Source organism: Bos indicus, chromosome 4 (assembly GCF_029378745.1).
Source record: "Bos indicus isolate NIAB-ARS_2022 breed Sahiwal x Tharparkar chromosome 4, NIAB-ARS_B.indTharparkar_mat_pri_1.0, whole genome shotgun sequence".
Lineage (NCBI taxonomy): Eukaryota > Metazoa > Chordata > Mammalia > Artiodactyla > Bovidae > Bos > Bos indicus.
This window is the reverse complement of record NC_091763.1, coordinates 16,509,418-16,526,220: the sequence shown is the minus strand read 5'-3', so window position 1 is coordinate 16,526,220 and position 16,803 is coordinate 16,509,418. Positions and strand designations below refer to the sequence as shown.

The following is a 16,803-nucleotide window of genomic DNA, read 5'->3' as shown; positions in this document are numbered from 1 at the left end:
CACAGGGGAGGTCTGGGGAATGGGAGGATTTCCCTCCCCGCAAGTATAATCACCTGGCTACTCACAGCTGGGCCACACCCACCATCGGAAAGCCCCCGGGGAGGGGAGAGGAGGGTGGAGTGTATTTCACTGGCCTATCACTAAGATATCTTGATACTCTCTATCAAGAACAGACTAATCCTCCAAAATCAGTCATGCTCCATACAGTTTCTTTAGACCTCCTACAGGACTAAAGAAAGACAAGTTATAGCCCCTTTAAAAAATTTTAAAAATGTCTCCCTCATCCCCACCAAGCTATATTGAGCTCTCTGTAAAGTCTCAGTTTATCATATCAAAATAAACCAAGAGTTTTAGGGGCTAACTGCACGCTGTGAAATTAATGTTAGATAGTAACAGCTTGCATATTACTAACTACTCTTGTTTGCAATAGCTTATCTCTGTAATAGATGCATTGTTGTCTCATTATAAAGTAATGTATTTACAAGAGACAGGAAAAAAGGATAAAGGGAGGAAAAATCAGAACCATAAAGGGATCAGTACACTGTCTTTATGTTTAAGTGCCATTTTAGTGAAAAGATCAAAGGCCCTGTGTATGTTGGCATAATCCCATCAGTACTCACCATCACACGATTCATAGAAGCACTTTAAGCAACTCGTCCTACCAGTATTTTTTGAGATTCTTCATAACCAGATGGCAAGCACATTCCTAGCTGCTTTTGGTTAGAAGGATAACCTGTCAGACATTTTCTTCATGTTTTTGATGGTCCCACCTGTTGGAGAAAGAAAAAAAAGCATAGGTCATCCAAGTCAATGAACTTAGATTCTCATGTGGAACGATTTATATAGAGAAGAGCCCCCAACTTCTTTGTAAATCTCTTGCATCAGGCACTCTTTTGAAAATGCCTTCCTCATCTGGAAAATAATTGGGGTCTGTCATCGTGGCATTCAAGAAGTTAGGGCAGGTGGTTCGGTAAAACAGCACTTGAAGGCAGGACTCTATGGAGCATGGAGGGTGAGGGGCTTGGGGGCAATTTAGAGCCCAGTGGGGAAGGGGAGGCGTGTCTAAGGAGGCGTGTCTAAGGCCCCCTTCCTCTGATGGGAGAGGGTTAAAGAAGGCTGAAAAGAGTAATCACCCTATTTCTCTTGACCCAGCAGATTTGAAGATTCCTCCAGGGGACACTGGAAGGCACCTTACTTCCTGAGTCATTCAGTCTAGTTTCTGAAATGATTGCTATCTCCTGGTGGTGCTGAAGCACAGGGTCTGGGGTTTCAGGCAGCTCTGTGGGCTGTGGCCATCTGCTGGGTAGGGGTGCTGATTGGGGATTAACACAAGAGCTCACTGTGCAGATTTGTAAAGACCATGGTATAGAAATGTTACTCAGCCAACCAGCCAACAGTGGGGCATGGAATATCCTAACAAGGCTTAAAGACCAAAAGCAGCAGGGTTTGTCCGACTGAGCGTCTTCCCTCTTGAAGATGCTCCTGGCCCTGAAGCCTGACAGAGATGGGAGTTAGCAAGGAGGCTGTGCTAATGTGTCCTCTTCTCTCCCCAGAGCCTGCCAAGGCCTCCTCGGACCTGACTGCCTGGTTCAGCCTTTTTGCTGATCTCGACCCACTATCAAATCCTGATGCTATTGGGAAAACCGATAAAGAACATGAATTGCTCAATGCATGAGTCTGCTGCCTCCGTCTGGGAGGGAGCCCACAAGTGTCTCCAGATCAACACACCGGGGGGCTCACGGATGTAGGAAGTGATCAGTATGCTGTTTTAATATTTACGTGCCATTTTAATAAAATGAAAGGGTCAAAGGCCCTGTTTATATTAGAATTATTTACTCTCATTTGGTGTAAAGGGTGTCCGTGTGTCCTCTACGCGGACCTGATAGTGCCGGATGGTCTAGGAGCTGTGTCCAGGCCCATCAGCTGACAACTCCCTCTGCTAACTGCTGCTGTGTCACCGGGTTGCTACAAGGTCCAAGTTCACATCATAAATCTGCTTTGTGTTAGGTTGAAAGAAGGTGTCCTCCAGTCTCAGAGACAGCGGGAGTCTTAGGAGGCTTAAATGCCTCCTTTTATACCCCTGGCCCATGTCCCTCTTAAAGGGGGGCTGCAGGGAGACTCCCTCTTCCTGCCCAGCCACCTTCCAGCGAGCTACGGTGAAGCTCCAGCCAACCAAAGACTGCCCTGACCTTGCCTCCTGGGCCGCGGGTTCTCTCATGGGCAGAGGGACTGAGCTGGTCAGCGCTGCACAAACTTGTCTGTGGAAGCCAGCCATGTCTGCAGATCTCAGCTCTCCAGCCCTCTCCTTGGCTGGAATTCAAAAGCATGTATTTCTGGAGCCCCGTGTGACATTAACTGTTTTTGTTTTTGTTTTTTTTTTAATTAAATGGAAAAGATATTTGACACACACAGTTAATGAGTCTGTTGGGGGGAAGGGGGGACTCGGCGGGGGCTGCTATGGGGTGGGGGGCTGGAGAGAGAGGAAAGAGGTCCCACCTGCATGAAACGGCCAATATGACCCAGACCTCCCCCAGATACTGCAGTGGAGGCAGCAGGGTGGACCCTTGGCTTACAGGGGAGAATAGCAGTTTTGCACATGGACACAAAACCCTGAATATTTGAAGGACTGAAGCTGAAGTTCCAATGCTTTGGCCACCTGATGCGAAGAGGTGACTCACTGGAAAAGACCCTGATGCTGGGAAAGACTGAGGGCAAAAGGAGAAGAGGGTGGCAGAAGAAGAGATGGTTGGGTAGCATCACGAACCCAGTGGACATGAGTTTGAGCAGACTCTAGGAGATAGTGAAAGACAGGGAAGCCTGGCTGCTGCAGTCCATGGGGTTGCAAAGAGTTGGACACGACCGAACAACAACCCAAAAGCGACTCAAATAGGCCCATCCCAGTCAGAGACTCGAGGGCTAGCGTCTCGCCGTCCCTCCCACGTCCCAGGTGATGCGCTCAGAGTCCACACAGGTGCACAGAAGCCAGTCTGCCGGATGCGTGGGCCCGCGTTGGGGGTGGAGTCCGGGACCGCCCCACCGCAGTTCTGAGAGCTCAGCTAGGCCGGGAGGCGTCCTGAGTCCCGGCCGGCTTCTCCAAGGGCACAGAAACGCTGGGCCTCCCCGCCCCGGGGTGCGCGGCCCCAGCAGCAGCCCCAGCGGAACAGCCTGGAAGCCGGGCTGCGGGCAGACGGCGTCCAGCCCTCGGCGCATGCGCACAGTGGGTCCCGCGCTGCTCGCCTCTGGGCCAGACAAGCATGGCCGGCCATCGCTTTTGTTAGAATCTCATTTAGCAGATTCCTCAGCCTGGCTTTTGTGGTCTTTGAGGAGATGAATATACTGCCCCAGGGGCCCCACCTCGCTACCCCAACCTGCACATAAGCAGGAAGGCTCGCTGGACCCCTCAGACCCCTCTCCTCTCTAGGGCTGTGCGTTTGCTGCTCACTGAACCCGGGACGCCCCGTCTCCATGCCCTCAGCAGCCTTCACGATGCTAGACCCCAGCTCTCCCACTGGGACGGCTCAAAGCGTAGCCCTCAGTTTTCCTTTGAGGAATTGCTGCTCCTCTCTCGCCAGGGCCTCCCATCTCAGAAAACCTGTGCCTGAGTCTACCACCGGGTGTTGGCCACCCCACAAGACGAAGTCTTTTTATCTCCCTAAACCGTCTCCTCTCCCCGGTAATCGGCCCTCTGGAGTCACCTTGTAAGCACGGGAACTAATGACTGCCGAGTGAAGCTGCCCTGTGTGGGATGTTGATTACGGCCTCCTGGTTTTGTACTGGGTCCCATTTGTTTGCAGCTGTAAGGAGTTAAAGCGGGAGGGCCTGACCACCTCATCCAGGCTAGAGGCCCAGGGAGCTCGGTTGTCCAGGATCCCAAGGGGTGCAGCGGTTCTTTTCTGTTGAATGGATCACTGTAAATACTAACAGGTTGCATTTTTAAAGTTTGATCTGTGGGTGAAGGGGAGAGGAGGATTATGGTCATCGGACAGCCGTTGCTACAATTTAAAAATAGGAGGCAGTTTTCTCCCTGGATTTCTACATTTTTGCTAAAAAAAAAAAAAAAACTCATTCCCTTTTCTGTCTGCAGTGCACTTGGCCAGGCTCTTGATCCCTCTTGATAGGCGTGTTTTGATCCAGGCTCACACAAAGCCCCTTCGACCACCTCTCCTGTCTAAGGAGAAGCAGCTGCTGCCTAATTCTCTTTTAAGTGGCCCGTGTGCCGGCCCTGCCTGGGGGCTTCCTCCAGGGTCTGCCTCAGGCCGGGCTGTCTTGTCGGGAAGTCGAAGGCGCCTCACCTCTTCATGCGCCAGTCTTGCTTCTCCTTAATTTTCATCCTGTGTCGTGAGGCTGCTCTGAACCCTCAGGGACACCAGAGAGCACCTGGTTCTTGGGAACTTCCCATCCCTTGGAGATGTTCCCCTCCCCCTCCCCCTGCCCCCACCAATATAGAAAGAATATTCACATTTAGGGGAGGGAGCCAGGATGTTTCTATTTTCTCCTCCTTTCCCTGGCTGGCTTAGGCTTTGGTGCACGTTACAGACTCATTTGCCTTCAAGATGTGATTTGAGAAACGTCAGGTTGATTTTGAGTTCTGAGAGAGGCAGAAAAGCATCCGTCAGCTTGAGGATTAGAAATGCTCCAGCTTAGAACCAGCACTTATTGTCGTCAGAGGTTGATGCCCAAGAAGATGTCACCTGCTCAGAATTGGCAGCCATGGGAGCCCCGAATTGCCAGTGGACATACAGGGTCGTCACGTTGTGGCCAGTGTTGACACTGGGCATGGGCCAGGACTGAGTCCCCCACCTCCACCCCGAGGCTGCCATGTGAGGCCGCCTAGCCCTGTGGGTTAAGCCCCTAGCAGTGGCTCAGGGCTACTTATTAGCACTATTTGATTTTGCCAGTATGGCAGAGTTGCTTCTGTCTTTGGGATCAACGTGTCCTCCAGACTGGCCATGGTGGTTAATGCTCTGCTTTGGTTTAAACCATCTCCCAGTCCTGGGACTGGCATCAGTCACAGTGTAGTGCTGTAGGGGTCTTTATTGTTGTTCAGTAGCTACATCGTGTCTGACTCTTCACGACCCCATGGACTGCAGCACTCCAGACCTCCCTGTCCCTCACCATCTCCCAGAGTTCGCCCAAGTTCATGTCCATTGAATCAGTAGACGTCTTAGCTTTGTTGGAAATAGATTTCAGGCTGGAGTCAACTGCAGGTGATTAGCAGTGGGTGCCAAGAATTCTGCATTGAGAAGAATTCTTATAAATGAGTGATATTTTTGATGGGTACAGGGCAGGAAGTGGTAACAACAGTGCTATATATAATTACCAACAGTGCATTAGACCTTGCCTTTTATGCAGCTTTTAGATTTAACAACTTCTACTTCTTATCCTTCTCTCTCTTTCTCTTGTTCTGCTACTTCCTCCCCCCTCTTCCTCCCCTTCCTCTTCTTTTAATCAGAAATAACTCAGATTTGGCAACATTGACAGGCATGCATGAATGAGAAAAGCAGAAAGTTCAAAGAACACTTTATTATTGACACCTAATTCAATTCAAATTCCCTTCAACAACAAAAAAGTGGGAATGGATTTATTTGCTCAGGTAATTGAAAGTCCACGTATAGGCTTTCAGGCATGGCTGGATCTAGGGGCTCAAATGTTGTTCTCAACAATTGTCTCCTCTTCAGCTCCCAGCTCTGATTTCTTCTGTGAGACTTCATTCCATAAAGAAGCCAAAGGCCTCCAGCATCTCTGGCCAACGTCTTGATTTGAGTCTGCCTTTGTCCTTTATCCCATCATCAGTCAACCACCGAGGTGGAAAATAGGCTTTTTGCCCAGCTTTTCATGAGCCTGTCCCTGGAGCTCAACCCTCAAGGACTGGCAACAGAGAAAGGACAATTCCTTAAAGGAAAACTAGGGTTCCATTATTAGGGGAGGAGGGAATGGGCCTTGGAAGAAGAAAGCAATAACAATCCACTCGAATTTCCACTGACAGGACTTTGAGGAGACACTGTGTAACCTTTTCAGAGGGCTATGGTGTGAGCTGGGTGAAAGAACTGGAATGTTTTCCAGAAACCTCACTGGAGTTCCTTTTGAGGTCAACCCCTGGCACTGGGGCTAGAAGGCTTGGTGCTCTTGGTGACCTTTGGAAGATCTCCACCTTGCAGCTGTCCTTGACTGTACAGGGAAGTCAAAAGGCATCACAGAGCTCTTTGTATCCGGTCCCCTGATATCCAAGTGTGGAGACTGAGGGAACTGAGGGACACAGAAAAACATACATGTTAGTGGAAAACCAGAAATAAAAACCAGATTAAAAAGCAAAGATATTACTTTGCCAATAAAGGTCCATCTAGTCAAGGCTATGGTTTTTCCAGTGGTCATGTATGGATGTGAGAGTTGGACTGTGAAGAAAGCTGAGTGCTGAAGAATTGATTTGAACTGTGGTGTTGGAGAAGACTCTTGAGAGTCCCTTGGACTGCAAGGAGATCCAACCAGTCCATTCTGAAGGAGATCAGTCCTGGGTGTTCTTTGGAAGGAATAACGCTGAGGCTGAAACTCCAATACTTTGGCCACCTCACGTGAAGAGTTGACTCATTGGAAAAGACTCTGATGCTGGGAGGCATTGGGGGCAGGAGGAGAAGGGGATGACAGAGGATGCGATGGCTGGATGGCATCACTGACTCCATGCACATGAGTTTGGGTGAACTCTGGGAGTTGATGATGGACAGGGAGGCCTGGTGTGCTGCGATTCATGGCATCGCAAAGAGTCGAACATGACTGAGCGACTGAACTGAACTGAGTGAAAAACTAAGACTACAGCCCACCTTGCCTCACGCCTGGACCAAGGCTTCTTTTCCTTCAAGGTGTTTGCTAGGGGTTGAGTTCTGAAGCTGGGCAAAGCTGTAGATACCAACATTACATTGAAGCAATTGCAAACTGTTTCTGGTTACAAGTATCCCATTGCTCTACAGTGACTGTGTGTTGAGAGCGATGGGACACTTGTAATCAGAAATGTGGAGGCAGCAGGAGCAGAGAGGTACAGACCAGACTGGGCAGAGTGGGAGAGAGGGTGAATGTTGGCTAGACCATGGAGCAGCCTGGGCTGTTCCAGTGCTCTCAGTTAAACTTCTTCAATCAATTGAATGAACCTCTTTGAAAATAGAATCTTTGCCCTTAATACAGAATATGTGTTTACGTCTGATAAGTAATCGATGAGAGACTGACCTGAGGACTCTGCTGCTCTCAACAGGCCCAAATGCTGGCTCTTGAGTTCTCAAGAGGAGCCACAGTTGTTGAGCGTGAAAAACATGATTGTTCTCAATGGAATTCTGGGACCCACCTCAGGCGCTCTCACGTCTCTTTCTTTCCCGTCTGATCCTATGGCCTGACCCTCTGGTGGCACTTCCCGTATGTTCAAGGGCACTGAGATGCTCCTCCTTCCACTGCTACAAACCCTGCCCCCCGACCTCCCCACCCACTGGTGGGAACACTAATCTCAGTGTTGCATAACTGCTGGCTTTGGCATTAGTGTATCTTCCCTGGTGGCTCAGCTGGTAAACAATCTGCCTGCAGTGCAGGAGACCTGGGTTGGGAAGGTCCCCTAGAGAAGGGAGCAGCTACCCACTCCAGTATTCTGGTCTGGAGAATTCCATGGACAGAGTAGCCTAGCAGGCTACAGTCCATGGGGTTGCAGAGTCAGACACGACTGAGCAACTTTCACTCTTTGCATTAGGGTGGTGATCGCATGACTTGGCAGAGAACTAGCTGATCCGAAGTGCCCTGGAAACCTCTAACACCTGACAGAGGCCACCTCTGACAGCCAGGGATGCGGCAGTTGATTTTAGAAATGCCTCATCGGTGGAGGCTGGATTATATATCAGCTCTCCGGGGCTTTCTTCTCCAGCTGCTTCCCAGGGAGCTCTTCTATCGATTTTGATCCAAGGTATCTCCTTACTATTTCTGGTCTTGCGCTGTAGTGCCCAAGGGTCTGTCTCACATTTAGAGTATCCCCCACTGTGCTGCATCCCTGGTGCAGACGGAAGGATTCTCAGGGTGGAGATCAACACCATTGCTTCCACCCTTTTCCAGCAGCTTAATGCTATTTCCAATGGCTGGCTTCTAAATCCTTTCTGCTCTGCTATAGTGTCTGTTCTGGCCCAGGGAATTATGGACCTCTTAGCATCAAGAGTTCTGTATATCCTCTGAGATTGTCTGTAATTTTGTGTGAAAATACACCTCTATGGATTTTTTTTTCCCCCTGAGAAAATGGTCTGGAGCTCCCATAATTCCTCGAAGGGCTTGATGAACAATAAAAGAAACATTCATGCTCATCATCAAGACTTTATCCCGCCTCATCCATGTGTTAGCAAGCAGGGAAGTCAGCGCCATTCCGCCCTGTTTGCTCTCTCCTGGCCTTTCATGGCTGAGTTGGCCACGCATGGGCTCAGTAGTCAAACTGAGGGGTATTTTTATCCTGCCGGCAGGAGCTGCCCTCCTGGGTGAGCTGTGACTTTGGCTCCAGCGTGAAGGAAGAAACTAGCAGGAGAGAGCAGATCCTGATGACACTCTCTCCTGAGCTCTTGCTCCCTGCAGCCTGCCACCCATCTGTTAGCCACCCTCAGAACCTGCCCGGGGCGGGGGTGGGGGGCACCCCAGCCTCCTCACCTTGGGTCTCAGTGGTGAGCCCATGGTGAGAGCAACCCAGGGCCAAGCAGGTTTTTCCACTCTAGAAACCAGGCCTTTGGTTAAAGATGAAGCACCTGGAGAGGAGAGAGGGGTGGGCTCACGCTAAAGCCGGAAGTGTCCTGGTCTCGCGGTTCGTTTTCTGGGGGTGGGCAGGGCGAGCGGACAAGCGGGAGAGGCCTGAGCAGGGAAGACGAAGGCGTGACGAGGTCTGCAAGAGGACAAGGGTGGAGGCGCACCTCGGGCCGCCTGCCTGAAGAGCCCCGGTGGTGGAAGCCGGACCGTCCGCCGAGCTGAGAGGCAGGAATACCGGGCAGTGGACTGCAGGGGCGGAGCGGTGAGTGGCCCTGCCAACGTCAGAGGCGGAGACGTCAGGCCGATGTAGCTGTGTTTATGGCTTTCCTCCCTTCACTCTTTCTGACCCTCCGTGGACTATGGAAAATAAAAACAGCTGTTTCCTGGAGGAACTCTGCTGGACACTGTGCCTTGTGCACGTAAGCCCAGGCATTTTCTTAACTGTCCTATGTGGTAGGATGTGTGTGTGTGTGCACACACAAATTGGATTTTTAAAAATTGAGTTACATTCACATACCACAAAATTCACCCTTTTAAAATGTACGATTCAGTGCTTTTTAGTATTTTCACAAGGTCATGCAACCGTCACCGTTATCTAATTCCAAAGCACTTTTTATTACCCCCCAAAGAAACTCTGTACCCATTATCAGTGACTCCCTATTCCATCCTACTAATGGCAACAACTAACCTGCTTTCTATCTCCATGAATTTGCCTATAATGGACAGAATGGGATCTTATAATACATAGTCTTTTGTAACTGACTTCTTTTGTTGTTCAGCCCAGTGTGGGTCCATTCACCAGTGCGGCAAAGCCAATCTACTGACACTGGCTTGTGATGAAAGAAAGTGCAGTGTTTATTGCAGGGCGTCAGGCAAGTAGTACCAGAAGCTAACACCCAAAGAAAAAGGCCTGAATTACCTGATGACTTTCAGGGAGGGGTTTTTAAAGGTAGGGTGAGGAAGAGGGATATGGGATCAGCTGGTGGACAGTCTCCTATTTTTGGTCGGTAGTGAGGTAATCAGGAGTCAACATCAACCTTCTGGTTCTAATCAGTTTGGGGTCTACATGCTTGTGGTCAACATTCAGTTAACTTCTTCCACCTGGGAGGGATTTTAGTAGCTGCAAAACAGCTCAAGGATATGGCTTGCTGCTGCTGCTGCGTCGCTTCAGTCGTGTCCGATTCTGTGTGACCGCATGGACCGCAGCCCACCAGGCTTCCCCGTCCCTGGGATTCTCCAGGCAAGAACACTGGAGTGGGTTGCCATTTCCTTCTCCAATGCATGAAAGTGGAAAGTGAAAGTGAAGTCGCTCAGTCGTGTCCGACTCTTAGCGACCCCATGGACTGCAGCCTACCAGGCTCCTCCACCCATGGGATTTTCCAGGCAACAGTACTGGAGTGGGGTGCCATTGCCTTCTCCCATAAACAAGAGGTAGATGGAGAATATGGGGAATCTGTTCAGGAAGAGCCCCATAACGTTCTACTTGATTACAATCCCTTCTTTTCTTTGATAGTCCTCAAACTTGACAGAGAACAGGTACAGGACAAGAAAGGGAATGGTTTTGGTTAGAGAAGTTAATCATAAACTTGGCCAAGGAACTCACTTTTAGGAGGATTTGGTTTCAGCCTCCACCCTGTTTCAGCTTTCCCCAAATCTTAGAGGAAATGGGGCTCTGGGTATTTCCTGATGAAACGGGGTATAGTCCTTCCTCAATGTGAGGAATGGATTCAGAATTGGTTATATGCCCCAGTTTCAAGCCTAGCACTGATATTTTGTGTTATGAAAACATTACCTCTCTCTTCGATTGCTTTGTCATAGTACATGTACAGAGCTTGGAAAATTAGCAGACATATCACAATGAGGATGATGATTAAAATGCATCTTGCAGTATTCCTCCAAATAGTCCTCCTATCTTAGATGGAAAACAAGTTTTGGAGTGGGTTCTCTTTACATATATCCAGTAAACGAGCAGCTTTTTGAATTGCTCTGTATTTGCATTTTAACTTCTCTAAGGTTTTCTTTTTAATTGAAGTACAGTTAACTTACTGGTTAGTTTTAGTTTGTGTTAGTTTAGTTGTGTACAGCAGTGATTCAGTTATCCATATGTCATATGTATGGGGTTGATGTGCTTGCGGTCAGCATTCAGGCAACTTCCTGCACCGGTAGGGCTTTCAGTAGCTGTGTTAGTCTCTGGTGTATAGCAGAGTGGTTCAGTTATCCATGTATAACATACATACACACATACATGTATTCTTTGGGGGGGCTTCCTTTGTGGCTCAGCTGGTAAAGAATCCACCTACAATGCAGGAGACCTGGGTTCAATCCCTGGGTTGGGAAGATTCCCCGGAGAAGGGAAAGGCTACCCACTCCAGTATTCTGGACCTGGAGAATTCCATGGACTGTATAGTCCATGGGGTCACAAAGAGTCAGACATGACTGAGCGACTTTCACATATGGTTTTTTTTTTTAATTCTTTTCCATTATAATTTATTACAAGATATTGAATATAGTTCCCTGCACTACACAGTAGGCCTTTGTTGTTTAATATATAGCAGTTTGTATTTGCTAATCCTAAACACCTGATTTGTCTCTGCTCCCTCTTTCCCCTTTGATAACCATAAGTTTGTTTTCTATGTCTTTGAGTCTGTTTCTGTTTTGTGAATAAGTTGACTTGTATCTTTTTTTTTTTAGATTCCACATGTAAGCGATAGCATATGATATTTGTCTTTGTTTGACTTAGTATGATAATTTCTACGTCCATCCACGTTGCCTCAAATGACATTATTTCATTCTTCTTATGGCTGAGTAATATTCCATTGTATTTGTGTGTGTATACACATGCCACATCTTTATCCATTCATCTGTTGATGGACACTTAGGCTGTCATCACGGTTCTTTGTCTTAGCTACTATAAATTGTGCTGCTGTGAACATTGGGGTACATGTATCTTTTTGAATTCGAATTTTTGTCTTTGCTGAATGTGTGTTCAGGAGTGGGATTGCTGGCTCATATGGGAGCTCTATTTTTAGTTTTTTAAGCAACCTCCATACTGTTCTCCATAGAGGTTGTACCAGTTTACATTCCCACCAACAGTGCGCAAGGATTCTCTCTTCTCCACACCCTCTTTAGCATTTCTCGTTTGTAGACTTTTTGATGATGGCCATTCTGACTGGTCTGAGGTAATCCCTCATTATACTTTTGATTTCTATTTCTCTAATAATTAGCCATGTGGAGGATCTTTTCATGTGCCTGGTGGCCATCTGTATATCTTCTATGGTAAAATGTCTATTTAGATCTTCTGCTCATTTGTTGATTGGGTTGTTTTTTGGGGGTTTTTTTTGTTATTGAAGTATATACATGTTCATATATTTTGGAAATTAAGCCCTTGTTGGTCACATCATTTGCAAATGTTTTCTCCCATTCCATAAGTTGTCTTTTCATTTGGTTTTGTTTATCCTGTGCAAAGCTTCTAAGTTGAAGTCTCGTTTGTTTATTTTTGCCTTTATTTCTAATGCCTTGGGAGACTGACCTAAGAAAATATTGCTGTGTTATATGTTAGAGAATGTCTTGCTATGTTCTCTTACAGGAGTTTTATGGTGTCACGTCTTAGATTTAAGTCATTTAGCCATTTTGAGTTTATTTTTGTGTATAGGGTGAGAGACCATTTTTACTTCATTGATTGACATACAGCTCTCCAGGCCAGGGATACAAATTATACATAACAGTTGTTGGTCACTACACACATCTCCCTTTTTGCCAAAATATTATTTAAAGCAATTTTATTATCCAATAGTGTCCTGGCTAAAGAATCCAGTGCCTACCTAGGAGGCTGTGGCTTGAGCCACCTTGTTTGCCACTGTATTCTTAAAGTAAGTAAGAGCAAGGTTTCCTAGCTCCAAGAGGAGACCTTGAGACCATAAGGATGCAGTTGGCGGCTGCTAGTAGATAATCTTTTGAGAACATCTGGTTGTGTCCTTGAGTCGGATACTATTTAGAAAACTTGAGTGCTCAGTAATATAGAACTGTGTCTGAAACCACATCCACAGTGTCTACCTGGCTGTATTTTGGATTCCTGAACAATGAGGCCTGGCGTGCTGCAGTCCCTGGAGTCACAAAGACTCAGACACGACTGAGCAACTGAACTGAACAACAGTTATTCTATTTTTTTTTAACGTATTTTTCAGTGGTTAAAACAGATGTACAGTGTATGTTTAATAGGCCACAAATGGGCTGTTCTGGTTAGCCTAAAGTTCAATTTAAGTCATGTTATAAGCCCGAATGACTTTCCCAGACCTCAATATGTGAAAATTTCCAGCACATTTCCCACTTAGATAGAATGCATGAATAATCAAAGTAATTGTCCCTTGTTGCCATAATGGTAGCTGCCTGCCCTGGGTCAGTGACGCACCTCAGTGCTAGGGCTACAGAGAGAGAGAGTGTGTGTGTGTGTAAGTGTGTGTAAGTGTGTAATTTGCCTGCTTATCCAAGTTGGGGGAAAATAATGAGACAAAATAAATAAGCACAGAGGCATGCGGATGGGGAAGCACTTTGCAGGTTATACACATTATCAGTTACACTGAATTTTCATACAAACACCATACATGCATTTCAAGCCACAGGCCTGGAGCAAGGAGTGGTACATGTCCTGCGTAATAATACCCTGTGACAACTTCATTAGAGAATTTTCTTTCCATCCTAAACCCTGGTGGCAACAGTGTGGTTAGAAATAAAACAATAACTTTCAGTGTTGATAGGGAGACAAAGTTTTGGGAAAAGTTCAGTTGAATTGGTGTGATAGATCTTACTGATCTGGTTTGGATTCTTGGGTTCGCTGTCTGCCATGGCTGTCATCCCTTTTTTGTCCTCTTGCGGATATCACTTGGGATCAACAGACCTTTCTATAGACCAGTCCAATTCAGAGGTCTTTCTTAAGTGATAAATATGAATTAAGAGTTAAGTCCCTTCAGTTGCATTGTGCATGAGGTATTTAAGAACACCTGATAAGAGTTGTTTAAATGATGCCTTTTCTAGTAAGTATAATCACCTGGTTGCAGGTCATGGGGCGTTTTACCTTCATCCAGACTTAGAGTACTGTTTGACTTCAGAAAAAAGGCTTAGAATATCCTCTTAATGACTCAAACTTTACAGTAAAGTAACGTAGTAACAAGGAGCTACTTGGGAAGTGAGTCTTAAGCAGTAAATACTGACTTGAATCAACAAAACTAGAATTTAATATCCGTTGAAACATCTTTTTCTTTCTAAAATTGCCCTCATTTTTTTTTCTTTTTTACCAAATATAGCCAAATTAAAACTAATTTGTTGACAAAATAAGTCTGATTATGGTTGATTGATCACATAGGCTCTTTTAAATTGGTTATTCTGGAACTCTTCATAAAGAACCTCATGAACTAAAGGCCAGGAAAGCTATACCATTGGCTTGTCATCAGATTGTGCCTGTAATCTATATATTTGGGTGATTTCTCCTCTTCTTGAAGTCCCCCAGATATCTTGATGTTCTTGTACCAGTCAGGAGGTGACCTTTCTTATTCATCTGATAAATCTACAGAAAACCTAAGAGTTTCCAGTTCCTGGAAGGATCAGGTAGAGGGAGAAGAGAAGTGTTTGGATTTCACTTACAAAAGTGTAATTTCCCAAGCTGTTATAAATTATAATTAGGTTAAGGGGAAAGAGTTTCTTATATCTGGAAAACAGATTAAAAGTCAGTAACAGATTTTGAACAAGATGGCGGAGGAGTAGGTTGACATGGAGTACATCTCTCTCCATGGATACATCAGGAATACACCTTCAGACACAGAAGTGCATGCAGAACACCAGCTGAGAGCAGAAAGGAGACCAGTGCAAAAGAATATATAAAGTTATATAATCTTATAAAGTTATAAATATTAAATATATACATATATTATTTATATTATAAATAAATATGAAATATATACATATATTTATATTATAAATATATGAAATATATAATATATAATTTTTATATATAATATATATTAAATAAAGTTATATATTTATAATATAAATATATAAAGTTTTTGTGAGCTACACAAAACTCAGCAGCATGAAGGAACTAGTGGGAAAAACAGGAGTGTGAGTAAGACTGGACCTGCCCTCAGGGGTGGGGGAACTGAAGCAGGGGTCCAGTCCCCATATCGGGCAATTATCTGAGTCAGAGGAGAAACATTTAAGGCTGAGAGTGAAACAGCTGATCTGTGGCAGCCTAAATGGAATGAGAATCAGTCCTTGCCGCAGCCATATGTACCCCCAGACAGGGACACAGGTGCCCTGGAAGGTACTGCAGCTGGTAGCTGGAGTTCAGGGATGGGAGCAATCCCAGGGTGAGGGCTGCTACTGTCTGCGTAGAGACGGATCAAGGGGATGTGAGGGAGGAGATCATGGGGGGAAATGCCCATGGAGAAAAGCTGGGCAGACTTGGAAGCAAGGCGATACTGCTGAGTCACGCATCATAGCCTCTGTCTCTCATTGGCAGCTGAACAATAGAAAGACTGACCCACCGAGTGCACTGAACTACAGAGTAGGACCCCAGCCAGGGGGGCCCCTCTATGTGTCTGACAGCAGAGAAGGACCCAGTCAAGGGAGCCCTCTAAGTGCCTGAACAGGCAAAGCTAGGGAGAAAGACGATCAAAGAGGACTTCTGATCACCAGCTACAAGAGGCTGGAAAAAAGACTCTGATGGGACCATAACTTCTGCAGCGGAGGCAGTCCACGTCCCTGCAAACTTGGCGCCACCAGGGTCCCCGCAAGCCAAGCAGCTGCACCACCTTCACGCTCAACACTCATGGGGGCAGAGCTGCCACAGGCAAAAAAGAAATGTCTTCTGTCTATGCATGCAGGGTCGCTTCAGTCGTGTCCAACTCTTTGCAACCCTGTAGACTGTGGCCTGCCAGGCTTCTCTGTCAGGGGGGTTCTCCAGGCAAGAAGACTGGAGCGTATTGGCCAATACTGGTTGCCATACCCTTCTGCTGCTGCTGCTAAGTCACTTCAGTCGTGTCCGACTCTGTGCAACCCCATAGACGGAAGCCCACCAGGCTCCCCCGTCCCTGGGACTCTCCAGGCAAGAACACTGGAGTGGGTTGCCATTTCCTTCTCCAATGCATGAAAGTGAAAAGTGAAAGGGAAGTCACTCAGTCGTATCCGACTCATAGCGACCCCATGGACTGCAGCCCACCAGGCCCCTCTGTCCATGGGATTTTCCAGGCAAGAGTACTGGAGTGGGGTGCCATTGCCTTCTCCGCCATACCCTTCTAGACCACTGTGTATTTCCTGCTGCCCTAGCTGCCAACTCCCCTGAGTACCTGGTGCTGCCAGAACCCCTGTGACCCAAGCAGCTGCATCACCTCCACACCTGGCCCTCACAGGGGCAAACCCAAGTCCTCCAGGGCAGCCTCAGGAGCAAACCCCAGTGGACAACCCACGTGCAGAGGTGGAAATAAAACCACAATTGAAACCCAGGGGCAGTGTGGCTAAGGAAGAAGACCCAAAACCCTCCCACCAAATGTATAAGCTGCAGGTTAAATCCACACAATCAACTCGGAGACTCCATGTCTAAGGAATATATAATAGGACACTGAGAGCCCCCACAAAAGAAAGCTCACTAGTTCTGATAGCTGTGGACATTGGAGGCAAGAACACACAGGAGTAGGAGCAGATCAGAATCTGAGCTGCACCCACGGCAGGTCCAGAGCTCAGCACAGTGTTTGAGGGCATCCTAGGGAGGTGAGGTGGACTGTGACTCCCAGCGAGGGAAAGGACTCTGACAGCAGTGACTCAAGAAAAACATTTATTATTATTATTAATTTATTTATTTTAATTGGAGGCTAATTACTGTACAATATTGTAGTGGGTTTTGCCATACATTGATGTGAATCAGCCATAGGTATGCATGTGTTCCCCATCCTGAACCCCCTCCCACCTCCCTCCCCATCCGATCCCTCTGGATTATCCCAGTGCACCAGCCCTGAGCACCCTGTTTCATGCATCAAACCTGGATTGGTGATCTGTTTCACATACGAT

The 16,803-nt window shown here is 46.9% G+C and overlaps 1 protein-coding gene across 11 annotated transcripts in view; it reads left to right on the top strand.

The window, feature by feature from the left end:
• Positions 1 to 2,407, top strand: part of ICA1 (islet cell autoantigen 1) — a 163,356-nt gene extending 160,949 nt beyond the window's left edge. For all 11 annotated transcript variants that reach the window (XM_070787533.1, XM_019959750.2, XM_019959747.2 and 8 more), the window contains one exon: positions 1,554 to 2,407. In XM_070787533.1, coding sequence (XP_070643634.1) covers positions 1,554 to 1,675 — 122 coding nt within the window. In that variant the 3' untranslated portion in view covers positions 1,676 to 2,407. The remainder of the gene's footprint in view (positions 1 to 1,553) is intronic.
• The last annotated feature ends 14,396 nt before the right edge of the window (positions 2,408 to 16,803 follow it).